The sequence below is a fragment of the Heterodontus francisci genome, chromosome 26 (genome assembly GCF_036365525.1).
Source record: "Heterodontus francisci isolate sHetFra1 chromosome 26, sHetFra1.hap1, whole genome shotgun sequence".
NCBI lineage: Eukaryota > Metazoa > Chordata > Chondrichthyes > Heterodontiformes > Heterodontidae > Heterodontus > Heterodontus francisci.
In genome coordinates this window covers 32,486,421-32,513,969 of record NC_090396.1, presented here as the reverse complement: position 1 = coordinate 32,513,969, position 27,549 = coordinate 32,486,421, and the positions used below count along the sequence as shown (strand labels likewise).

The following is a 27,549-nucleotide window of genomic DNA, read 5'->3' as shown; positions in this document are numbered from 1 at the left end:
GGGGGCGCCACGGAGCCTTGCCGCCTCTGGGAGGATCAGGCCGGGCCCCCCCAGCGTCGAGCTCTGTGGCGAGTCCTTGCCGTAACCATCTTCTGGCCCCACACTTGCCACGGAGCCTGACGTCGTGGGCTTGGTAAAATCCGGCCCATGGTGTGGATTCCTGATTTCAACTTCTCAATTTGTGAGTTCTTTATTTCTGTTCACTTATTGAGAGTGGTGATGTTGGGGATAGGTGTTGATTGCTATGTGATGGAGAGGGAAGGTAAAATCTGCAGCCAGTTATAGATCCTAAGAGGGAGATGAGAAAGGACAGACGGAGAGAGTGTTACTCTTGACAACACACACAATATTTGGGGAGACGGCCTTTTATAAACTGGCTCTTGCATCGTCCTCCTGCTTGTACTCTTGGCTGGAGCATGGTGTGTGGTGCAGGTAAACTGAAAGCAAACATTTGGCAAAGAAGAATATTACTATCCAAAACTGTTACTTAAAAATTTCTCCCATCACTGTTAAACTTGTTTAAAATATGCTTTGTTAGTTCCTCCCAAATGGAAGAACTCCCAAAGCCACTGAATCCTACCCATGCAAATCACCTAACCTTCAATATGTTTAATCAAAAAACACAAAAATGGAATAAGTTGGTAAATTTAATTCTGTTTTAATATCTTACAAATTATACCACTCTCTTATTTCTTAGCTGTGTATTATTGAATTTAAGTAAAAAGAAATGCATGCAGTTTTAATCTGTTTTCATCTAACATGTAAGGAAATTATGGCGATTTTGTCAAATTTTGTTGGACTATGTTTCTGTGAAGCGCCACGGGATATTTTCCTATATTAAAGGTGCTATATAAATGAAAGGTGTTGTTGAAAGATGCAGTTCATGCTTCAGATGTTTGTGATTTGTTTGAGATTAACTTTAATGCATTCTGAGTGCAATGTTCAGTCATTTACCTATTTGAGAATTAAGAAAATTACACCATGTTGATTGTAACAGCAGTTGCTGTTCCAAACCTGATCAGTGGCAGATCTTATTACAAACCCCACTGGATATGAAGAGCCAACTTGAGGAATGCTTTGGCAAACATACTAGAGTGCAAGTATTTGAAAGAATGGCTCAAACTTTACTGTGCACAGATAATTTCCAATGGAGCAAGGCAGGTTTTTAATGATTAGGTGCAGTATTTGGTTTGATGCATTTTTTAGTCTCTTGCAAAGACACCCAAAGTTATTCACCACCCTAATCACACTGAAAACATGCATATTTTCTACTTATAGATTCATTGACTTGTTTCAATGACAATATTTACAAATAACTTTACATCATAAATGATAACCTTTTACTGGTGTATTAATTTCAAGTCCTCAGAAACTGTTTGCTACATACTAGACAACTTGACAGACTTTTTGATGCAACAATTAGTTTGGTGCTGAAAACAGCTTTATAGTCAGAACTGGATGGCCCGAAGAAGCCATACAATTAAATCCTTTGATAACGTTCCACCAGGTAGAAATGTTGAACATGAGAGGGAAAATTAAGCCATCCACTGAAAGAAGTCATCCATGGACTTCAATGATTGTCGAGCTAATAGAATACACTCACTGTCCCACTGTGACTTTATTTCATGTTTTATGACCTACCACAGTGGCTACCAATGATTACTCTTCAAAAATAGTACTTAATTAGCTATAAAGCTCTTTGGGATGTCTTCGGGTTGTGAAAGGTGCCATATAAATGTAAGTTTTTCTCTCTTTCTAGCCAGCTTCACTGATACCAAAGAATACATAAGGAGTGTTTTGTCATACATCTCCATAAACTCCTACGGGTCCATGTAAACATGAATTACAGTGAACACCAGGAGATGCCCACTCACAGAAGTCGTCAGTTTAGCAGCAAGCTTCTCTGCATTGCAGTTTCATCTCACAAGTTAAAGAATGAAGGTGGTTTTTGGTTCCTGAAATACCTTGACATGGACTTTTGTCTTAGTTTTTCTTTGAGGATAGGGAGCCAGACCAGTCCAAATATGAGAAACATCAACCCAATGGACAGAAACGCAGGCCCCAGCACATTGCATGTTTTCTTTGTGATCTGCGCAAAATACAAGCCCGTCATTATGGACCCCAAAAAGAAAAAAGCCCCTCCAACTGACATGACAATAATAGGTTTGTGGTAAACTTCCCAGGCAGTCCGTCGCTCCGAGGTCCAAATGGATACACTTCTGGAACTGCTGTAGTAGGTACTTCCTGTATGGCTGGTTAGCAGATCTTTGGACTCGGAACATAACCGCATGCCCAGATCTACGTTCTCAGTTGAACTCGTTTTCATCATTAGATCTGGAGTGGATGCCAACTTACCCGTACCTGTGTTTAAACAAACAAATACATTATTGAAGATGAAGACTGACTAACATAGCAGAGGGTAAGAAAGGGAAAATTAAATATATCACCTCTGAAGTAAGTTCCTCATGTTGATATATTTCCAAATGTCTAAATAATTTTCAAACATTTGACAAAAATATAGATTTATAAAGTACATCACTGTCAATGCTCTATAATAGGATGTTCAGAATGTGATGTTAACAAACCCTCCATAAAACCAAGAAAAATGAACTGTGCACCTTCTCAAAGTATAATGGATAAACAAATCAATGGGCACAGGCTGGCAAGTATGATAAGCTAAATTAGATTATACAAACACAGTCAAAGAAACCTCTGAATTTAAGCCGAGCTGGAGCAAATAGAAACTGCAGGAAGCTGTAACCGTCCAACTGATATGTACTGAGACAGTGATGAGTACAAAAATGTGCTCTTAGGCACAAACACAATGGTTAATTTTTACTTTAGGGTCTATTTTTCTAATCTAGCATATGATATTTTTGCAAAAGTTATGCTTTAAATGCTGAAAATTAGATTCAATATCAGACCTTCAATCTGCAATGAATGGCTAGTCATATCAGTTGCAAGCATAATATTTACACAGAGAGCAGAGGAAGCAATGAAACAAGCTCAATGTCCTCAGTGAGTACATCATGTGTTTTACAATGCAAGGGTAGTTAATTAATGTGTGTGGATACCACTTTGAGCTAACATATATGTGAACATTCTATATAGAATATTGCCATCTCTGCCATCCACGATACTGTTCAATAAATGTAGAATGGGTTGACTATCAAGATCTGTGCTTTTTTTAATCAATGATAGGAAACAGAATGTTTAATATGATTTATTATTACGACTGCAATATAAAGGACAGGAAATTTACTTCAGAAAGGGATGGGTAGCACAGTGGGTTAGCCTAATGCCCTTTCATCTCTGGGACATAGTTCTAAATCTAGTACAAAGTGAAAAGATGAAAGTCTCATTTCTTCGATGGCTGTAAGAGTTGAACATGAAATGAACTGAGGCAGTAGTAACCCACTCCATTGTAGTAATGAGCTGACTCTGCAAAACCGCCCATCATATTGCACAAGTTTGTTTTAAACTGACAGCTTGAATCCAAGATGCCATGAGACTAAAAAGCAAAATACTGCGGATGCTGGAAATCTGAAATGAAAACAGGGAGTGCTGGAAATACTCAGCAGGTCTGGCAGCATCTGTGGAGAGAGAAGCAGAGTTAGCATTTCAGATCAGTGACCTTTCATCAGAACTGGCTCGAGAGAGGACTCCCAGGTTTTCTGATGCATTGGCGGAGGTCTTAGTCCAGGAGGAGAGAAGTGATGTTTCCACAGGGGGCCAGGAGGCCCTGAAGGCATAATCTGCAAAGGGAATGAGAGCAGGTGCTGAGGGAAGTGAATTCCAGGGATCTGGCCCTGAGGATCTGGCAGCAGTGTTGCAAAAACTTCAATGACCTCACTCAAGTGATCAAAGTCAGTGGATGAATCTCTCAATGGCATCACCTACCCACCTCACCAACAACCTCTCACGCTGCTCAGTGCACCACAGCCTCATCACTCACCAATCAGAATCAGGACTCATGCCTAACATTCAGATGCTCCAGCTCACTCTGACACACTTTACCAAAGCTGCAAGCCTCACACCCACATCTCGCAGCTTTCACATACTTCCAGCTTTTCAACAATGACAGGCACATCACCCAAACACATTGCAACACAGTCACTGCTACTCATGTCTCTTTCTTGCAGGACAGGATCGCACAGGAGTGAGCAGCAGAGAATTGATGGGGGACAAGCAAGCCTGGATCTCCTGAGCCCTTTGGAAGAGACGGTGCTTCACAATCTAGGGCCATAAGTGACTGAGGTGTCACCGATAACATTCAGGATGATTCTATGTTCCTGCCTTATGCCTCTTCTCAAGTCCCAATTTATGCTCATTCAGCTATCTGGCATGAAGTGCAAGCTGCAGATGGTGTGACCATGGACCTCTTGCTTTCCCACCCCAACTCCATTCCCTCACCCAACTCTCCCTTTCTGCATTTATGCTTTCAGATACCCAAGAACTGCCACCTGGTCAACTAGTGTAGCCTCACCATGAAGGGCATGAGCAAGAGCAGATGTCTGATGAAGGAGCACCGTCACCTGATCTGACACTTGCAGTCTGCATCTGAGATACAGATACTATGCATACTTTAGAGGGTAATATAGAGTTGAGATCAGCATATGGTGAGTCACCAGGCACAAGTGGGTTACAGCCAGGCCAGGGGGATAGGATAGCGTGTGCGGGCTTCCCAGAGGGTGAGATGGCAGACGAAGTCTGCTGCAGGGGACTCAGATGAGGACTTTGATGGAGCAGTATACAGGAGAACGCTGATGGGCATTTACACCAAGATGTACATAGTGCTGGGTGCACTGGCAGGCCTGTCAAAGAGCCTGTTGTCACTGTCAAGGAGCGTGGAGGTGTCCAGCTCCACTTGGCACAGGGCTTGGAGCCCATCCTTTCTAGCATGGAAGTGTTGGTCATCTCCACTTGTGGACCCAGCTATGATGCAATGTCTGGTGGCTGATATCTCAGCTTCCATTACTGCAAGAAGCCACCTAAGGTCTGTGTGCTGCAGTGGACGCTCAGACTGAGTTCATGCGATCCATGCTTGCTGACATGCAAGACCAGTTTAATGTTATGCAGGCTCAAAGCTGCCATCATGGCTGCAGATGCCAATGCTCAAAGGCATATAAAGGCTCTCAAAGCAGACCAGCAGTCAGTCCTCCAACAGATTACTAGGATTGCTGAGGCAATTGCAGTGACTCCACGGTGCACCATCTTGCTGTCCTCTCTCAGGGTGACTGCACTCGTGCTCCCACCACTGCCACTTCACCAATGCCCTTGCTGTTGCCTCTCAGGAAGCCAACGCAGACTGCTGCTGCTCGTGCTGAGGTGGCACAGTCTGAAGTGGGCACTCGGGGCTCAGAGCTGCTTGAGGGTGTCCTGCCAGGCTACCTGCAGTCTGCCTCATTGTAAGTCAGCAGCCTTCCACCAGCCATGCTGCAGCCACTGGGGTAGCACTGTGTAAAAGCATAAGGGCAGGCAAAGGCACACAGAAGATAGGCACTAAGGGAATGCACAAGGGTGAATGGTCCAATTTTGTCAGTATTATTGGAAGTGGTGTTGTATAAAGTAATTATGGAAAAACCTTTCTCGGTGTCTTTTATTTCAGTATTTTTGCCAAGACGATGCTGTGATGATCTGTAGCAGAGGGGTGGAAAGTACATAAGAAATAGGAGCAGGAGTAGACCATTCAGCCACTCAAGCCTGCAAGGCTGGGACTTGTGGAGCAAAGGTGATGGGGGTATGAGATTTTAGAGGAATTGGAGTTTGATGAGACGCTCATGGACAGCCAGTCTGCAGCAAAGGGGTCCTGGATGCCTGCTCCCTTCCTCATCTTCCTCCCAAGATTCACACTGAAGGCCTGGTGACAAAGGCTGTGCCCTCATAAGAGCCAGGTTGTGGAGGACGTAGCAGACCATGGCTGCAGGTCTGGTTGGAGGAGATGGCACAGTTCAGTGACCACCTACTTGATGAACTGTAGCCACCTCGGACACTGCTCCTGGCCAAGAACTTTTCGCATGCCTGCTCGTGCTTCCTTTTCAATCACTGCGTAACTTTGTTCTGTCTCTGACAGCGAGTGAGAGGCGAAGTACACTAGCCTGTGTCATCCATCTTTTTGAATCTGGAACAGGACTGTAGCTAATCCTGTTGACAATGTGTCTGCTGCAATAATGGTCACCAGTTAAGATCATAATGTGTCAAAACTTCTGGTGAAGTCAACGTTTCTTTGATCCTCTCAAAAGAATCTTTCTGACCGTCTCCCCAGCATCAGGTATTGCTGTTCTTTAATGAGCTTTCCATCCAGAGGCTTCCCATTCATCTCCTGGGCTGCATCCCTTGCATCTTCTGGACTTTCAAAGATAACGAAAGCAAACCCTCTCAACTTATTTGTTTTACAATCTTTCATCAGCAGGTCTTCCACTATTCTTCCATATTTGCCAAACACTGCCTTTTCATTTGTTTCAGTATTAAGTCCACTAATGAAGAGTTTTCTGGGACAATCAGCTTCCACCCTGGGTGACATCTGTAAGGCCAGGCACATTTTTTTACTAAGGAGCGAAGAGGCTTGGTTCCTAATGACATATAGGGTTTCCCTCCTGGCCTGTATAATTTTTTGTTGGTTTTCCTAAGGCTTTCTTTCCTCAGCCAAGGTGTTTGAACAGACAGGATAGAAACTCTGTTCCCTTATCTAATTTAAAAGTAGTTTTATTTTCTCCCACTATAATTTCTGCTTGCCAGCAATCTTAATTTTTTCCCCTGTATTTCTCCTAGGAAGGGAGTATTAATCGTTTGACCCTCCTTTATTTCCTCTATCTTTTGGTGTGACACACCAGCTGAAAATGCCCCCTTCTCTTGCACCAGAAACATTCAGCTTACCGGGCTGGGCAATTTTCCCGCTAGTGCCGCTCCTGGTCACACCTACTGCAATTCAGCATTGCTGCCTGTAGGCGTCTTTCCTGCCTCTTCGGCTTTCTGGCAGCATTTCTTTCTGTTTTCTCAATGGACCTGAGTAATTCCAGAATTTTTGAGGCTGAACTCCTCCGAACTAGTAGTCGATTACTATTCCGTACTTCTGCCTGCCTGCTCAATAAAATGGCTTTTTCAAAGTCAAATCTTATTTTGACTGAAGCTGGACTGACTTCTATTCTCGTAGAGTCATAGAGTTATACAGCAGAGAAACAGGCCCTTCGGCTCATCGTGTCTGTGCCGGCCATCAAGCACCTAACTATTCTAATCCCATTTTACAGCTCTTGGCCCGTAGCCTTGTATGCTTTGGCAGTGAGCTATCCCTTTAACTCTGTACTGTTCCTCCTGTATACACTACTGTGCCATCACTTTATCTCTGTTATCTCACACACAATCCATACACTAATTGTGTCATTATACCAGATTTGCATTCAAAACAAATGTAACTTTACCTTATTTTTGTTATGCTCATCAAGCTGAAGGATATCACAGTTAAGAAATTGTGAACACGTTTCTACTTTAGGCACCCCTTGCCAGCATCAAGTGCTCTAAACACTTCTTGAATGTTGTGAAGATTGCTGCCTCTACCACCTCTTCAGGCAGTGTGTTCCAGACCTGGGTGAAAAAATTTTTCCTCAGATCCCTTCGAAACCTCCTGCCCCTTACCTTAAATCTATGCCCCCTGGTCACAGACCCCTCTGCTAAGGGAAAAAGTTTCTTCCTATTTAATCTATCAATGCCCATCATAATTTTGTATACCTCAATCAGGTCCCCCCTCAGTCTTCCCTGCTCTAAGGAAAAACAACCCTAGCCTTTCTAGTCTCTCTTCATTGCTGAAATGCTCCAGCCCAGGCAACATCCTGGTGAACCTCCTTTGCACCCTCTCCCATGCAATCACATCCTTCCTGCAGTGTGGTGCCCAGAACTGTACACAGCACTCCAGCTGTGGTCTAACTAGCGTTTTATACAGCTCCATCATAACTTCCCTGCTCTTATATTCTATGCCTCAGCTGATATGGCAAGTATCCCATATGCCTTCCTAACCACCTTATCTACCTGTGCTGCTGCCTTCAGTGATCTATGGACAAGTACACCAAGGTCCCTCTGACCCTCTGTACTTCCTAGGGTCCTACCATCCATTGTATATTCCCTTGCCTTGTTAGTCTTCCCAAAATGCATCAACTCACATTTCTCAGGATTAAATTCCATTTGCCACTGCTCTGCCCATCTTACCAGCCCATCTATATCAACCTGTAATCTGAGGCTTTCCTCCTCACTAATTATGACACGACCAATTTTTGTGTCATTTGCGAACTTACTGATCATATCTCCTATATTCACGTCGAAATCATTAATGTACACTATAAACAGCAAGGGTCCCAGCACCGATCCCTGTGGTACACCACTGGTCACAGGCTTCCACTTGCAAAAACAACCCTCAATCATCACCCTCTGCCTCCTGCCACTAAGCCAATTTTCGATCCAATTTGACAAATTGTCCTGATCCCATGGGCTCTTACCTTCTTAACCAATCTCCCATGCGGGACCTTATCAGAAGCCTTACTGAAGTCCATGTAGACTACATCAACTACTTTACCCTCATCTACACATCTAGTTTTCGCCTCGGAAAATTCAATCAAGTTAGTTAGACACGATCTCCCCTTGACAAAGCCATGTTGACTATCACTGATTAATCCCTGCCTCTCCAAGTGGAGATTAATCCTGTCCCTCAGACATTTTTTCAGTAGTTTCCCGACCACTGATGTGAGACTGTAATTACCTGGTTTAACCCTGCTACCTGTCTTGAACAATTGCTGACCTCCAGTCCTCTGGTACCTCTCCTGTGGTCAGAGAGGATTTGAAAAATTGTTGCAGAGCCCCTGCTATCTCCTCCCTTGCCTCACATAACAGCTGGGATACATCTCATCTGGGCCTGGGCATTTATCCACTTTTAAGCCCACTAAAACAGCTAATACTTCCTCTCTTTCAATGCTAATATGTTCAAGTATATCACAATTCCCCTCCCTTATCTCTACACCTACATCATCCTTCTCCATAGTGAACACAGATGAAATGTAATCATTTAAAACTTCACCTATGTCCTCCGGCTCCACACACAGATTACTGCTTTGGTCCCTAATGGGCCCTACTCTTTCCCTGGTTTTCCTCTTGCCCTTAATATTCTTATAAAATGCCTTGGGATTTTCCTTTATCTTGCCCACCAGTGTTTTTTCATGTCCCCTCTTCGCTCTCCTAATTACTTTTTTAAGTACCCCCCTACACTTTCTATACTCCTCTAATGCCTCCGCTGTTTTCAGCGCTCTGAATCTGCCATTTGCCTCCTTTTTTGTCCTTATCCAATCCTCTATATCCCTTGACATCCAGGGTTCCCTGGACTTGTTGGTCCTACTCTTCACCTTAACGGTAACATGTTGGCTCTGAACTCTCACTTGCCTCTTTGAATGACTCCCACTGGTCTGATCTAGACTTTCCTAGTCCACTTTGGCCCGATCCTGTGTTATCATTTGGATTCGGCCTTCCCCCAATTCAGTACCTTTATTTCCGGTCCATCTTTGTCCTTTTCCATAACTACTTTAAATCTTACAGAGTTATGGTCACTATCCCCGAAATGCTCCCTCACTGACATTTCTACCACTTGTCCGGCTTCATTCCCTAGGATTAGGTCCAGTAACACTCCTCTTCTGTCCCAAATCAGTTCCTCTCACAGACTCCTGCAGTTACAATCCTCTGCTACTTTATACAGATCATTAATAAATAAACCAATGCTTTCACTGACTTTCTGAGTGCACCTGTTGAACGTAGCTCACTCCATAATTGCATTTTTCCTGATCTGAAAATAACGTTTTAATGTTTTAATCACCTCGCCATATGGGGTTTCATTTTCTTCGATCCCCAGTGTAGTCAGAATGTTGTCTGCACTGTCTCCCATGGCGTAAAGCAAAACACTGACCTGTTCTTTGTCTGATTGTGATGTTAAGCCTAACGTGGAATGGTACCTGTTGAATCTTCGAATCCATCTTGGCCACGCTTTGGCCTGGTTGGGCCCTGCTGCTTGCTCGAAGCTTTTTGGTAATAGAATCTTCAACGTCTTCTGTCTCTTCTGCTTTCTTACGCTGGTAAGGTCGTTTTTACTACTGCCACCATGTATTATCTTGTCAACGTGCTACTAGTATAGAATGAGGATAGTACACTCTGGGTCAAAGTAACAGGAGTTTATTTACAGTGGTCTTCTACTAGCATACCTACATGAATACTGAATAGCACAAGCTACAGACTCATTACATCACATCCTGTGATGATGCTTACATAATCTACCCAGCAACAGCTTATGTACATTATACTACAACATCTATCAGGAAAGATTGAACAGCCTGGCGCTCTTTTCTCTAGAAACAAAGAAGGCTGACATGATCAAAGTCTTTAAGATTACGAAAGGGTTTGATAGGGCAGACATAGAAAAGATTGTTGGGGAGATCAAAACCAGGGACGATAAATACAAGATAATCCCTAATAAATCAATTGGAAATCCAAGAAAAACTTCTTTACGCAGAGAATGGTTAAAATGTGGATCTTACTACCACAAGGAGTAGTTGAGTTGAATAACATTTAAGGTGAAGCAGAATGAACATATGTGGGAGAAAGGAATAGAAGGTTATGCTGCTAGTTAGATGAAGAGGGTTTGGAGGAGGCTTGTGTGCAGCATGGATGCAGAAAGGTCCATCAAACACTTACTTGTGAAGGTAATTTTTCCTTAAACCACAAATTAGTACTCAGTTGACATGAAACTATACACACTTTGGCAAATGTCTTGACACACTGTTATTCTTACATAATAAGCAATGACAGTGTTATTTCATGGTAATCAAGTTTAGATTGCCACATGGTAAACTTGCAATGATTACATCACAATCAATAATGCTTAAGTGATGCTGCCATCATGCATCAAGTGTTTAGCATCAAAGTCTACTGACATATGGCAGTGGCAAAAGAAGCAGATCAGCAACAGAAGAAAACTGCCCCTAGTAACATCACAGCTTATAATAAAATAAAAACAAACACATTGGAGTGACTTAAAGACTGTAATTTCATTTTGAGACAGAGATGAAGATTATCAGCTTCTCAGGCTTCACATAGCTGGTTTAAGATGTCATGTAGTCCCCTTGATAAGACTGAGGGCATTTACTATCCCCTGCATGACACATACAGGGCTTGATTCTATGAGCCCGCTGCCAATCTCGGCAGCGAGCTCTAAAAATGGTGGCCTGCCATGCGGGCTGCATGCCAAAGATCCGCCGCGATCTTAAGCACAGCGGTTCATTTAAATAGTCAGGGCAGCCTGCCCTCCACCCCCACCCCCACCCCCAACAATCATGTGGAGGGGCAGGCTGTCCGTCCCCAGCAATGGCGTCAGCTGCCTGTGTGCATGCGTGACGCCATTTTTGAAAGGCAGCCGGCCCTGCTGGCTTATTTAAATATTTAAAGAAATAGTCACAAAAATTAAATAAATACATTTCTTTTGCCCCTTCCCCCCCCAATAACAATTACAATAACTATTTGCCATTTCCCCCAAAACACTTACCTTCTACATCTGACCTTCCCCCGCCCCCCCAAAACTGCACAAAGTTTAAGGTTCAACTCTTCCACCTTCCTTACACCCATTATGTTTATTTGAACCTCCCCCCCCCCCCCCACCACCACACTGACAGACTTACCTCCTCCCCCTCCCCCCTCCCCAGCAGTGTTACGCCTCGTTTCCCTGGACGGGAATCTGAAGGCACGACAGTGCGGGCTGCCGGGCTGAAGATCGCAGCGGGCCCTCAAGATCTCAGTTAAGTACACGTTAATTTATTTATTTCATTAAATTGAATATGTAAATCGTGGTCCTGTCATCCAGTGGCTGGGGTGGGGGGAGTTGCCGCCACGGAGCCTCACTGCTGCTGGGATTATTGGGCTGGGCCTTGCCGGCATCGAGGACCAAGGTGGGCCTCATCTAGAGCCATCTTCAGGCCACCCCCCCAGGGATTTCGAAGTCAAGGGCTTCTTAAAATCCAGCCCACAGTGTCTGTTTCCCAATATTAGAAATCTAATGTTAGGTAAACTATAAGGGGAAGCAGGCAGCTAGTAAATTACCACATCTAATTAATTCTAACTAGCTTACAATGCAAGGCCTTCTAGAAGGAGAATGCCAGAATTAAGATAAGTGGCTATCACTCAGATTCACTCAAAATCCGACATTTTCACTGCAACTGGGACTCTGCAGAATTGTAGTGCTTGACTGGATAACAGCACTACGCATGGTTAATACAGAAATTTGTGAAATTTATCAGTGGATATCAAGCAGCCCTGGGTATAATGGTTATTATATTTTGATAATGATTTAAAAAGTGTACATTTGGTTTAACTCCTTGACTTATTCCTGTACTAGTCTCATTAATTATGAATCTTTGACAGGAGAATGCTTTTACTAGCTGAAGCAATCAAAAGACCACACTCTCTGAGAGCTGTAATTGAGAGAGCCGCACTTGGATACCAAAGATTTCCACTCCTACAACATTTTTTCTTCTTCATCATAATCACATGTAGGAATAATGACTCAACTGTATTTTAAAAATCTAAACTGATCAAAAATTGGATCAATTCATGTAATTCAGAAAAATGTGGAGTTGTATGTCCCAAATAATGCTCATGTCTTTTTTTTTAATGGCTTTCAACTGAGTCCTATGTCTACTCAGCACTGTTGAGCATTACTTAGGCCACTCCAAGAGGGAGAGCCCACTTAACTTCAAACACTGCTACAAAGTCAGTGAAACATTTTCATATAGATGTGTTGCTATTGATAGCATCTTCAAAGTCTTGCTTTGATGTCAATAAAAGTAAATCAATTTTTACATGTTATATAATTAGGTTTTCAGTGCTTTTGTTTTTAGCAATTTATCATTTACACCATATTTGGCATTTTATCAGTGGTTTCATTTTTGGTATTGTTATGGGAAAAAAAGAACAAAGCTGTTTGAAATCTGAAAATGATAAGTAATGATCTCAGGCTGTACAAACTCGGGAAGCAAGCATTAGAACAGTGATGGTGATGGAGTGGGCAATTGAGGAGGGTTACAGCACAGACAGTTGATAGTGGGGGCTTATTACAAAGGTATTTGCCTCTTCAGTAATGAACTAATCAAAACTGAAGGTGCGTTAAGAGACCATCTATTTACATAGATCATCAGGTCAATCCCACAAGTTGTCAACATAGCTAAATTTCCCTCTATTAGTGCACGTCTAAAACATCAGTTGTACAAGTCTAATCCTGTGAATGAAGGGCAAGGTCGGCCATTTAACATTTTTAAGATTTTGGATTGGGCCCCTGGAAAACGCATTTGATTCTACCAATCCTTTCCAAATCCAATTCCAAATTCAAAACCATAGAAAAGCAATACCAAAAAAATGCAGTTACACACTGCATCTTGGAAGATTGCAGGATTGAAGCTGCTAAATAATTGCAAGTTGTTGTTGAAAGTTTTTTATTCATGGATAGTTTTTTTACATTTTTTAATGTCGATTAATTTTCTCTCTCTCTCTCCTCAGAACAATTTTCTTTGTTATATGTGCTATACAAACACAAGTTGCTTTAGTTATAGCACAGCCCTGTTCAGTAGAGCAAACAGTCAGAGCTGTCAACGGGCTAAAAGTTTGCAGGATTGACGTGAAATGTGATCATACAGAAATTGCATTGCTGAGGAAGTTTAGAATTGATTTTACAGCAAAAAAGTGTAATAAAATTGTAGTGCTTTGACAATATGACATCTATATTCAACCAGATCAAAGTTGAATCGCTTTACATTGACTCAAGAGCCGGATCAATAAGTTGACTGATTATAACAAGTGGATTGAAAATCTTCCAGTATTTCATAACCCTTTCTGCTACAGGAAATGCAGATTGCCTGAAGTCAGGTGTCAAGCAGGGCAGAGGCCATCATGATGTCAGGAGCTACGTAAGCTGAGTGCATCATAAGTGAAGTATTTTCCACAACAAGCCCAATGTTTTTACCATGAGCTTTTAATTTTATCCACTCCAGATTGCATCACTTTTCAGAGTTCATATGTGTGTGAGTCATCGTCGATGATTCGTGCATGTCCAAAATGCCTTTCAAAATGCAAGTTCACCTCAGGATGATTGAAATTCCGTTCCTCAGCCACCGATTCCATCTACCATCACCTCCCCCCACCCCCACCCACTCCCCACCCCACCCCCGGCCACTGTCTAGGCTGAACTAGACTACTGGCAATTTTGATGTCCTGTTTAACCCTGATCCCAGCTTTCAACCCCATATCCTCCCCATCAACAAGACTGCTTACTTTTACCTCTGTATTATCGCCCATCTCCACCCCTGCCTCAGCTGCTGAAACTCTCATCCCTCTGTAATATCACCGGATTCCATCTCTGCCTCAACTCATTGGCTGGTGAAACCAGCACCCATACCTTTGTTACCTCCAGACTCAACTATTCAAAGCTTTCCTGGCTGGCCTGTCATCTTCCACCCTCTGAAATTTCAGTTCATTCAAAACTCTGGTGCCTATATCCTAACTCGCACCAAGACCCATTCACTCATCACTCCTGTCCTCACTGACCTACATTGGCTCTCAGTCTAGCAATGTCTCAAAGTTAAAATTCTTATCGTCATGTTCAAATCTTTCAATGGACTTGCTCTTTCCTATCTCTGTAACTTCCTCCAGCCCCACAACCCTCCGAGAACGCTACTTTCCTCTAAATCTAGCCTCTTGCAAATCCCGATTTATTTCGCTCTACCACTGGCTAGACTATCAGCTGTCTAGACCTTAAGATCTTGAATTCCTTCCCTAAACCTCCTTTAAGACACTCCTTAAAACCTCCCTTTTTGACCACCTTTCCAAATGTCTCATTGGGTGGCTCAGCGCCAATTTTTTCTGATTATGCTCATGTGAAGCACCTTGGGACATATTACTATGTTAAAGGTGCTATATAAATGCAAGTTGTTGGTATGGGGGTCAATGTTCCTCTACTTTTCACAAGAGCTTGCTTTTTTCCTAAGTATAAATTGGTTGGTGGGGTGGAGGGGGTTAAGAGCTATACCTACAGTGCACACTTACACTCACACTGCTGTATTATAACTGCACAAATAGCTTCCTAAATGTCATATATTGATTTACTCTGCAAAACAGCTCCAATTTACCCATTACTTTTCCACTCTTACAGCTGGTCAATTTTCACTTCAGGATTAATCCATTATTTACTGTTGGGAGTTGTGGTAGCTTTGGGTGCGGCTACCAGTTGCCAGCCTCATTTATCACTTTCTGCTTTTATTTAAATATTTGCATTGGGGGTCTCTGTACAGCTGTTCCTGCGCAGACTCCATCACTGCATCGCTCTCTGCCCGCATTGAAACTCCAGTAATACATTTGCAGCAAAGCAATATCCCATCGGCTTCACATAAATGGCTCCAAATGGCACAGCTCAAAGTGCCTATGAATGCGACAGCTCAACACAGATCTACAGAATTAACCACTCCTTTCAACTTTCCATCATGTCCATGGGTGTTGTTTCTCCACATGTCACTTCAGCAGTCCAAATCTTTGCCTCGCCAAACGCTGGTGGCTCCATCCGCTCACATTCTGATCAGATCTCACCCAGATTTATTCACCCCGCAACCCCTTTACTCCTTCCTCCCAAATCCTGAGCCTATCCTTGAGACTGGACTTTAAACAGATCAGGGCATTCTGACAACTTGCAACCAGCTTCTAACTTCGACTCGATTTTAAATATGAAAGCAATAGGAGAAGTTTGGAGTCTTGAGTCAGGCTCCTATTAACCATTTCAATGCCAGCATATATTCCTATACGGCTGAGATTTCTGTCTAAAAGCATCGGATTATTAAAGAATGTGCAGCTGAAAAGTAACTGAAGGACCACAATCCACTCTGAAATGCCCCCATTTTCACACACTTTATATTCTGACTGTAGTTTCTTTCCTCGCCCTTTCAGCCTGTCTAGTTGCTATATAAAATCGCGGTGCCTCCTCGCCCTCACCGAGCATTAGCGACGCCTCACAAGAGATACTTACTTATTTCACTCCTTGCCAGCTTTCTCCCCGCTTTCTCTCTCCGGTGCTGTCGCTCTCCAGAGCCCGAGGACCCGTCTCTGGAATGCCCCAAAACGAAATCGGACCAAGGCTGTGCCCCTTTGTTATGGCCTCACATGGGAAGCATAGCTCAGTGGTAAAGAGCGATGGATGCTAAAGAGCGAAGCTTCATAATCTGAATAACGACAGCGAGGACCTTCCCCAGGGCGGAGGAACTAAATTACATCATCGGCGGTCCTGGCGTCAGATTAGAAACTACAGCTTCAGTAGATATCTTTTAGTTTTTGTTTGTTGCGCTATTTAATTTTCCACCATAGTACAGAAGGGTGTATTGTACTTGTCCACTGTGTAATTCCCTGTTCTATATAAACTGCACAGACATTAAAAAATGGAAAATTGATATGAGAAACTAGAAAAGCAATTTTTGTGCTCATCAGTGTTGGGATGCTGGTGCTAGGGATTGAGAAATTTTCCCAGTTTTTCATTAGCATTATATACTCCCTGGACAGATCTAAGGTAAAGATATTTCTGCACTGCTCCAACAACAGTGGGTGGCACAGTGGTTAGCACTGCCGCCTCACAGCTCCAGTGACTCGGTTCTGGGTACTGCCTGTGTGGACTTTGCAGGTTCTGCCTGTGACCGCGTGTGTTTCCGCTGGGTGCTCTGGTTTCCTTCCACAGCCAAAGACAAAGACTTGCAGGTTGATGGTAAATTGGCCATTGTAAATTGCCGCTAGTGTAGGTAGGTGGTAGGAGAATTGAGGAAAGGTGGGGATGTGGTAGGGGACATGGGATTAATGTAGGATTAGTATAAATGGGTGGTTGATGGTCAGCACAGACATGGTGGATCGAAGGGCCTGTTTCAGTGCTGTATCTCTCTATGACTAACCCACAAGATACCATCCAGGACAAAGCAGCCTGCTGGATCGGCACCCCATGAAGCCTGACTACCTGACCCGAACCCAGCTACGTATTTTGGGTTCAGGTTGGGTTGGATCGAAATTCCAAGCCCAGCATTCAGGGTTGGGTGGGACATTGCTTCTGGGCAGTCACGGGATCAGGCTTACCCATGATTTCCCCACAACTCCAGCTGCAGGAAGAGCCTGCTGCCAGAACAGATGAAGGAGATTCGTGTCTGGTCGGATATGAAAAAAAATTAAAGGGTTGGGCCTGGGTCAGGTTTTAATTTTATACCCGAGCCAGGCTTTAGCACCCCATTCAGCACCTTAAACATTCACTCCCTTCACCACTGACGCACAGTGGCAGCGGTGTGTACCATCTACAAGATGCACTGTAGCAACTCTCTAAGGCTCCTTTGACAGTACCGTCCAAACCTACGACCTCTACCACTTAGAAGAACAAGGGCAGCAGGCGCAAGGGAATACCACCACCTGCAAATTCCCCTCCAAATCACACACCACCCTGACTTGGAACTATATTGCTGTTCCTTCAAAGCTGCTGGGTCAAAATTTTGGAACTCCCTCCCTAACAGCACTGTTAGTGTACCTACACCAAATGGAGTGCAATGGTCCAAGAAGTCGGCTTACCACCATTTCTCAAGGGCAGTTAGGGATGGGCAATAGTGCTAGCCTTGCTAGCGATGCCCACATCCCATGAACAAATAAAAAAAACATATTAAAGGGCCAAAACTTTGTAAAGAATAAGCAAAACACGATGCATTGAAGTAAACCATCAAAAGGATTACCACATCACTCATTTGTAACCTTGCCATGATGAAAGTGTTGTGCTGCTCTTCAATCTTTTCCTTTACTCAACAAGACAATTTTTGCCAATTGGTCATGAAGACATATTGCCTCTTACACCATATTGAAAGCCATTTACATTTTCTGAATTAGCCATCCCCTACACCTTTGCACGTATTAACTGAAAATTTCATATGGCAAATGACCCAGAGGGGAGATGGGAAGAAATATTTTTATGCAGCACGTTGTTATAATCTGGGATGCACTGTCTGAAAAGGCTGTGGAAGCAGACTCAATAGCAACTTTCAAAACGGAATTGGATATATATACTTGAAAAGGAAAACTTTTTAAGGCTATGATGAAAGAGCGGAGGCGGGGAAAGGAGTAAGATTAATTGAATAGTGCCTTCAAAGAGCTGATACAGACTTGATGGGCCAAATGGCCTGCTTCTGTGATTCTATGATAATTAATGGCAAATTATAGGCAATTTGATTGTGGGTTGACACTCAGCGAGAACAGTTGCTGCTTTTTGGGGGCTGGAGGGATGGGTTGTTCTTTTTCTCTCAGGATCTAGGTTTGAGTCTAGGCCAGACTGATGGGATTAGAGCCCTTCCTCTAACACACGTGTACAGGTCCCAAGGGAAATGATTTGGACAGTTTCTACCAACTTTCTAAAGGGCAGAAGGTCGATTTTCAGTTTGGTACTGCCGTGCAGACACCCACCTGCCAAAAATGAGACATATTAATTTTGTCATATGAACATTGATTTTAAACTGTTGCTGAAGCAAGGAAACAACTTGTTAAACAGATCAGCCGTGGCTGGAAAGAACATTTACATACTAACAGACAATGCTTGTGGAGACAAAGGACCATTCCCTGACACATTCAACCCACAATGGACTTTGATCACCAGACATTGAAGGTGAGGAAGCTCACATTGCAGGATGACTGCTAAGATGGCCGGATCCACCAGCAGACGTGGTCAAACCAGCTAGTCACATGACTAATCTGCTGGGAAACCTGAGTTTTTTTGAATTGTACAGACAGTTTTAGAGAGAGACTGTTTGCTCTTGGACTGTAAAGACCTCTCCTAGATGGCTCACCACAGCTTCTCCTGTCTGCTCCCATCTCTTTCTCACGGAACTCCAAATCCACTGTCGCGAACCTCGAGAGAGAGAAAAGTCTCCTACATCGAAAAAGATTTAAGAAGAATACTGGGCCCCTACAAAAAGCAAGATCTACCTACAACAAGGACTCTACAGTGAGTTTGAAGAACAGTAACCAAAACCATCTTCAGATATTGCCTCAAACATTTCCACTTTATTTCTTCCACTCTTTTCTGTCTCTATCTGCATGTTTGTTTATCGCGTATGCATGCTCGTGTGAGCACATCGTGCATCTGCAGGCGTTAATCAAATTAAAGTTTAAGTTTAATAAATTTCAACTTTTCTTCTTTAAACCTAAGAAAACCTGTTTGGTTGATTTCTTTGCTTTACAATTGGAAAGTGGTGAACAAGGATTCACTAAGGCGGAATCTGAAAAAAAGGTGTGTTTAAAATAAAACCCTGTTACGGTAAGACCAGGTGAAGGCTGAGAGGAAACCCTAGATCCCTTTTTCACCTGGTCGTAACAGTACCTGAACATAAAACTGGTTTTGCGCATTGGCCGCCCATTATAGAAACCACTTGATTTTCAATGGACAGTTTCTATAACAGGCGGTCAATCCACAATGCTTGTTTTACAGTTGGACGGCAAATTAGAATCTATCTGCAGAAACCCACAGTACAACACAACCATAACATGGTATTAAAACAACACTTAGAGCACTTAGAGTTTTAAGGATGCTTGATGTGGCAAATGAAAATGTCAGACTGCATTTTCGAGAACAGTTTTGAACATTTTAGGAGTCCAACTCTAAATACAAGCCCAAGCTTTTTCTTATAGGTTAGTTGATTGACAAGATTGACAAGTGGACCAATTAGACATTAGATTTGTGGTTCTTGGTCATTAGGTCTCAGAGAAAAGAAAGAGATGAATCATCATTTTAAAAAGGCATCACTGGATGACAGTGAGCAGAGCTCTGTGAGTGCCTGTAAACCTGTCTGTGCAGTATTCCATTCTTCCTTGCCAGAAAGTGATACAAAACCAACAGTGTTGATTGCATTTGCCAAACCTTCATCACACTAAGCAGGTAGAATACTGTACTAAAATTAAACTCTTAAGAATGTGACAAACTGTACTTTGCAAATCATTTTTATGCTGAACAATTATTCTTAATGACTGAACATTGCATAATCGTAGAATAACTGTGTTTGGATGTAACTCCCCACTGAATATTAATACAAACAAGTTACAGAACTGGCCTTTCTAGTGGGAAAGCCTTTTATTTGTTCCAAGCAGCTCTAACAATAGGATTAAGGCCTGTTTAAATTATTAACTCATTCCACCAATGTTATTCACACACTATCTGATCTGAAGCATAAATTGATGATAAACTCTGCCTCCAGAATGCATTTATTTTTTCTCTCTCTATTTCTGCATCCTCATGGCTTAATGCATTTCCGACATGACTACACTTCAAAGGTACTTTATTGGCTGTAAAGCGCTTTGGGACATCCTGAAAGCCGCTATATAAATGCAAGTTTTTCTTTCTTTTAATGTGAAATGTTAATCTAGTTATATTTTTGGGATAAAATAGTGATTCCCAACTTGGCAGAAAGATTTCCTCTGTTATGAAATCATAAGCCTGTTCCTTATAAATTGCTTTTACAATTTCAATACACCTAACAGAGGAAATCTTTTAATGCGTGTCTTCCAAGATAGAGTTCGAAAATAGATAATTTCCCTCAACTTTTACATTTTTGATATATTAATATCCAGTATATTTTATGCAAATATAGTCTAGAGCTGCAGTTCTGCAGACCAATAGAATGTAAATGATACATGTCAATAATATATATGTACAGTAATTCTACCCAGAAATTACTCAGATTTACATCCTGGGTAATTAACTATCAACAACTATTGTACTTAGCTTCAAAAGCAATAATCATTGTACCCCCACACCATTATTCTCCTGGTTCTGATATGCATTGCTCAGCATCAGGCTTATTTCTTAAAGATAGAAATAATTACTTAAGAAGGATCCTTGATGGTGAATTACACTGTGTGTTTATTGTAGTGAAATACTGTTATACTTTCAGCACTGCACGAACTGCTTTGCCTGTGCTGGGATGAGGGAGCAGTACCTCAGGACATGCGCGATGCCAATATCATCACCCTCTATAAGAACAAGGGTGACCGCGGTGACTGCAACAACTATCGTGGAATCTCCCTGCTCAGCATAGTGGGGAAAGTCTTCGCTCGAGTCGCTTTAAACAGGCTCCAGAAGCTGGCTGAGCGCGTCTACCCTGAGGCACAGTGTGGCTTTCGAGCAGAGAGATCCACCATTGACATGATGTTCTCCCTTTGCCAGCTACAGGAGAATGTTGTGAACAACAGATGCCCCTCTACGTTGCTTTCATTGATCTCACCAAAGCCTTTGCCCTCGTCATGCGTTCAAGTCTTCAGAAGAAGGAATTTTCCTCCACACAAGATCAAGTGGCAGGTCGTTCAACCTTGCCCGTCTAAGAGTGAAGACCAAAGTACGGAAAGTCCTCATCAGGGAACTCCTCTTTGCTGACAATGCTGCATTAACATCTCACACTGAAGAGTGTCTGCAGAGACTCATCGACAGGATTGCGGCTACCTGCAACGAATTTGGCCTAACCATCAGCCTCAAGAAAACGAACATCATGGGACAGGACGTCAGAAATGCTCCATCCATCAATATCGGTGACCACGCTCTGGAAGTGGTTCAAGAGTTCACCGACCTAGGCTCAACTATCACCAGTAACCTGTCTCTCGATGCAGAAATCAACAGGCGCATGGGAAAGGCTTCCATTGCTATGTCCAGACTGGCCAAGGGAGTGTGGGAAAATGGCGCACTGACACGGAACACAAAAGTCTGAGTGTATCAAGCCTGTGTCCTCAGTACCTTGCTCTACGGCAGCAAGGCCTGGACAACGTATGTCAGCCAAGAGTGATGTCTCAATTCATTCCATCTTCGCTGCCTCTGGAGAATACTTGGCATCAGGTGGCAGGAACGTATCTCCAACACAGAAATCCTCGAGGCGGCCAACATCCCCAGAATATACACCCTACTGAGCCAGCGGCGCTTGAGATGGCTTGGCTATGTGAGCCGCATGGAAGATGGCAGGATCCCCAAAGACACATTGTACAGTGAGCTCGTCACTGGTATCAGACCCAACGGCCGTCCATGTCTTCGCTTTAAAGACGTCTGCAAACATGACATGACGTCCTGTGACATTGATCACAAGTCGTGGGAGTCAGTTGCCAGCGATCGCCAGAGCTGGCGGGCAACCATAAAGGGGGGGGGGCTAAAGTGTGGCGAGTCGAAGAAACTTAGCAGTTGGCAGGAAAAAAGACAGAAGCGCAAGGAGAGAGCCAACTGCGTAACAACCCCATCAACCAATCTTATCTGTAGCACCTGTGGAAGTGTCTGTCACTCTAGAATTGGCCTTTATAGCCACTCCAGGCGCTGCTTCACAAAGCACTGACCACCTCTAGGCACTTACCCATTGTCTCCCGAGACAAGGAGGCCAAAGAAGAAGAAGACTGTTAAACAGACTTGTTTAGAAGAATAGGACAACTAATCAGTTTTTTTATTATTCATTCATGGGATGTGGGCATCGCTGGCTAGGTCAGCATTTATTGTCCATCCCTAATTGCTCTTGAGTAGGTGGTGGTCAGCTGTCTTCTTGAACCACTGCAGTCCTTGTGGGGTACGTATACCCACAGTGCTGTTAGGAGAGGAGTTACAGGATTTTGACCCAGCGACAGTGAAGGAACAGCAATATAGTTCCAAGTCAGGATGGTATGTGGCTTGGAGGGGAACTTTCAGGTGGTGGTGTTCCCATGCAACTGCTGCCCTTATCCTTCTAGGTGGTAGAAGTTGCGGGTTTGGAAGGTGCTGTCGAAGGAGCCTTGGTGCATTGCTGCAGTGCATCTTGTAGATGGTACACACTGCTGCCACTGTGCGTCGGCAGTGTAGGGAGTGAATGTTTGTGGTTGGGGTGCCAATCATGAGTATCGTTGGAGCTGCACCTATCCAGGCAAGTGGAGAGTATTGTAGATGGTGGACAGACTTTGAGCCTTCAGGAGGTGAGTTACCCACTGCAGGATTCCTAGCCTCTGACTTGCTCTTGTAGCCGCGGTATTTATATGGCTACTCCAGTTCAGTTTCTGGTCAATGGTAAGCCGCCAGGATGTTGATAGCGGGGGATTTAGCAATTGTAATGCCATTGAATGTCAAGGGGAGATGGTTAGATTCTCTCCTGTTGGAGATGGTCATTGCCTGGCACTTGTGTGGCATGAATGTTACTTGCCACTTATCAGCCGAAGCCTGGATATTGTCCATGTCTTGCTGCATATGGACACGGACTGCTTCAGTCTCTGAGGAGTTGCAATTGGTGCTGAACCTTGTGCATTCATCAGCGAACATCCCCACTTCTGACCTTATGAATGAAGGAAGGTCATTGATGAAGCAGCTGAAGATGGTTGGGCCTAGGACACTACGCTGAGGATCTCCTGCAGTGATGTCCTGGAGCTGAGATGATTGACCTCCAACAACCACAATCATCTTTCTTTGCACTAGGTATGACTCCAACCAGCGGAGACTTTTCCCCGATTCCCATTGACTTCAGTTTTGCTAGGGCTCCTTGATGCCATACTCAGTCAAATGCTGCCTTGGTGTCAAGGGCAGTCACTCTCACCTCACCTCTTGAGTTCAGCTCTTTTGTCCATGTTTGAACCAAGGCTGTAATGAGGTCAGGTGCTGAGCAGCCCTGGCAGAACCCAAACAAAGCATCACTGAGCAGATTATTGCTAAGCAAGTGCTGCTTGGTGGCACTGTTGATGATACCTTCCATCACTTTACTCCTGATTGAGAGTAGACTGATGGGGCAATCTTTCACCGGGTTGGACTCGTTTACAGGACATACCAGGGCAATTTTCCACATTGCCGGGTAGATGCCAGTGTTGTAGCTGTACTGGAACAGCTTGGCTAGGGGCGCGGCAAGTTCTGGAGTACAGGTCTTCTGTACTATTGCCGGAATATTGTCAGGGCCCAAAGCCTTTGCAGTATCCAGTGGCTTCAGTCATTTCTTGAAATCTCGCAGAGTGAATTGAATTGGCTGAAGTCTGGCATCTGTGATGCTGGGGACTTCAGGAGGAGGCCGAGATGGATCATTAACTTGGCACTTCTGGCTGAAGATTATTGCAAATGCTTCAGCCTTATCTTTTGCCCTGATGTGCTGGGCACCCCATCATTGAGGATGGGGATATTTGTGGAGCCACCTCCTCCAGTTAGTTGTTTAATTGTCCACCACCATTCACGGCTGGATGTGGCAGGACTGCAGAGCTTGGATCTGATCCGTTGGTTGTGGGATCACTTGGCTCTGTCTACTGCATGCTGCTTGTGCTGTTTGGCATGCTAGTAGTCCTGGGTTGTGGCTTCACCAGATTGACATGTCATTTTGAGGTATGCCTGGTGCTGCTCCTGGCATGCCCTCTTGCACTCTTCATTGAACCAGGGTTGGTCCACCAAATTGATGGTAATGGTAGAGTGGGGGATATGCCGGGCCATGAGGTTACAGACTGTGGTTGAGTACAATTCTGCTGCTGCTGATGGCCCACAGCGCCTCATGGATGCCCAGTTTTGCATTGCTAGATCTGTTCGAAATCTATTCCACGAAGCACGGTGGTCGTGCCATACAACACGATGGAGGGTATCCTCATTGTAAAGGCAGGAATTAGTCTCCACAAGGACTGTGCAGTGGTCACTCCTACCAATACTGTCATGGACAGATGCATCTGCGACAGGCAGATTGGTGAGGATGAGGTGAAGTATGTTTTTCCCTCTTGTTGGTTCCCTCACCACCTGCCACAGACCCAGTAGTAGCTATGTCCGTTAGGACTCAGCAGTAGTGGTGCTACTGTGCCACTCTTGGTGATGGACATTGAAGTCCCCCACCCAGATTACATTCTGCACCCTTGCCGCCCTTTGTGCGTCCTCCAAGTGCTGTTAAACATGGATTCATCAGCTGGGGGGGGTGGCAGTCGGTGGTAATTAGCAGGAGGTTTCCTGGCCCATGTTTTCCCTGATGCCATGTGACTTCATGGGGTTTGGAATCAATGACTCCCAGGCAATTTCCTCCCAACTGTATACCACTGTGCCGCCACCTGTGCTGGGTCTGTCCTGCTGGTGGGACGGGACAGGACATGCCCGGGGTTGGTGATGGCAGTGTCTGGGACATTGTCTGTCAGGTATGCTTCGGTGAGTATGACTATGTCAGACTGTTGCTTGACTAGTCTGTGGGACAGCTCTACCAACCTTTGCACAAGCCCCCAGATGTTAGTAAGGAGGACTTTGCAGGGTTGACAGGGCTGGGTTTGCCATTGTCGTTTCCGGAGCCTAGGTTGATGCCGAGTGATGCATCCGGTTTCATTCCTTATTGACTTCGTAGCGGTTAGATACAACTGAATGGCTTGCTAGGTCATTTCAGAGTCAACCACATTGCTGTGCGTCTGGAGTCACATGTAGGCCGGATCAGGTGAGGACTGCAGATTTCCTTCCCTAAAGGACATTAGTGAACCAGATGGGTTTTTACAACAATGGTTTCATGGCCATCATTTGACTAGCTTTTAATTCCAGATTTATTAATTGAATTCAAATTCCACCTTCTGCTGTGGTTGGATTCAAACCCATGTATCCAGATCAATACCCTGTGTCTCTGGGTTACTAGTCCAGTGATAATACCACTACGCCACCGCCTCCCCCGTGTTTTATGGAACAATTATCTGCAACCTTGGAAGCATTTTTGAGCTATGTGATCCATAGATTTTATAGTTTATGTTGCTTATCAGTGCAGGGCCATATTCAGACTGAATGGTGGGGGTTGGAAATAGAATTGTGGACTGGAATAGACTGCCTGAAAGGGTGGTGGATGTGGATTTGTAAATTTCAAAAGGGAAGTGAAAATCTTACAAAGAATATACAATGCAGAAAAAGGCTATTTGGCTCAAATAGTCTTGGTATGGCCACGTGGTGAGATCTGAGTGGTTCCAACTGTTCACGTCCCACATGACCATAGCAAGTGTGGTTTGTTATTAGGGAATAACCCTTGGTGTTTCATTTGTCAAATAAACAGACAGTGACAGGATATATTGTAGGTTTAAAACAGAAAATCAATTATTTATTGATCAATACACATTAACCCGAAATTGTCACAACCACATCCACTCACGCATTCACTCGCACACACACACACACAAGAGATAGATAGACAGAAAAAAAGGGGATAAGTGATTATAAGTGGGGTGGGGGGAGGGTCACAATAAACCTGTTGAATTCTGTTGGAAGTCAAGTTTCCATTGGTTGCACGCTGGAGGTTTTTGTATATTACTCTCTTGTTTGAAAGTTCAGTTGGAGACCGTGGATCACTTCTAATTCACTGCTGTTAAGTGTTAAATTCTACAGCAAATGCAACCCTTCTGGTTTGCTGGAAACAAGCTTCTTGGATGCTGCATTCTGGGTGAATCTCTTTCTCCCTCTCTGTAGGCTGCCTTTTAAGGTACAGATGTGTTGCATCTTACCTCCTGATAGGAGATGCTTTCGTCCCAAGGTGATCACTCAATGGGCTGAATTTGATGAGCCTGCCACCTATCTCGGCAGTGAGCTCAAAATATGGCACGGGTGGGCTGCACACCAAAGAGCCACTGCGATCTTAAGTGTGGCAGCTCATTTAAATAGATGGGGCGGCCCGCCCCCTCCCCCCCAATCATGTGGAAGGGATGGGCTCTCCCTCCCGGGAAATGTGTCAGCTGACTGTGCACAGGTGCTGGTGCCATTTTTAAAGGGTAGCCAGCCCCGCCGGCATATTTAAATTTTTAAAGAAAAATCCCCCAAAAGTAAATAAATAAATTTCTTTTGCCCCTCTACCACCCCCAATAACAATTAGAATAACTAATTTCCCTTTCCCCCCCAAAACACTTACCTTTTATGTCTGACCTTCCCCCCCCTCGAAACTACACAAAGTTTAAGGTTCAAATCTTCCCATCATTCTCTACACCCATTACGCATATTTGACCCCGTCTCCCTCCCCACACTGATAAAATTACCTCCTCCCCCCTCCCCACCAGTGTTTCCCTGGACGGGGATTTGAAGGCGTGGGAGTGCCGGCCGCTGCGCCGAAGATCACGGCGGGCCCTCAAGATCTCAGGTGAGTGTATTTAAATGTATTAATTTTATTGATCTGAATATGTTAATTGTGGTTGTGTTGCCCAGCAGTTTGGGGGGGGGGGTCCTCCATGGAGCCTCACCGCCGCCAGGAGGATCGGGCTGGGCCCTGCTGGCATCGAGGTCCGTGACAGGCCTCATCTGGAGCCAGCTTCAGGTCGACTCCCTCCCCCCCGACCCCCCGCAACCGATCATGACATTGAGGGCTTCTTAAAATCCATCCCAATGGCCCAGGACGTGGCTACTTCACACTTCTTTTGTTTCAGAAGAACCCATTCAATTCTGGAATGTTTTAGGATGGATATAGGATGGGTGCAATTGACTCCTCTTAGCTTTGTAGATTTTTCTTTGTCCCTGTTGGACAGTTTGAATATACAAAAGCCAAGTAT

General features: G+C 44.0%; 1 protein-coding gene across 1 annotated transcript; it reads right to left on the bottom strand.

Annotated features, from left to right (window-relative positions):
- Positions 1-505: 505 nt before the first annotated feature.
- Positions 506-16,276, bottom strand: LOC137384544 (phosphoinositide-interacting protein-like). Its single transcript, XM_068058687.1, has 2 exons — positions 16,082-16,276; positions 506-2,361 (listed from the first exon to the last, which is right to left on the bottom strand). The coding sequence occupies exon 2, from the start codon at positions 2,327-2,329 to the stop codon at positions 1,922-1,924; it is 408 nt and encodes a 135-aa protein (XP_067914788.1). The 5' UTR covers positions 2,330-2,361; positions 16,082-16,276; the 3' UTR covers positions 506-1,921.
- Between the last annotated feature and the right edge of the window lie 11,273 nt (positions 16,277-27,549).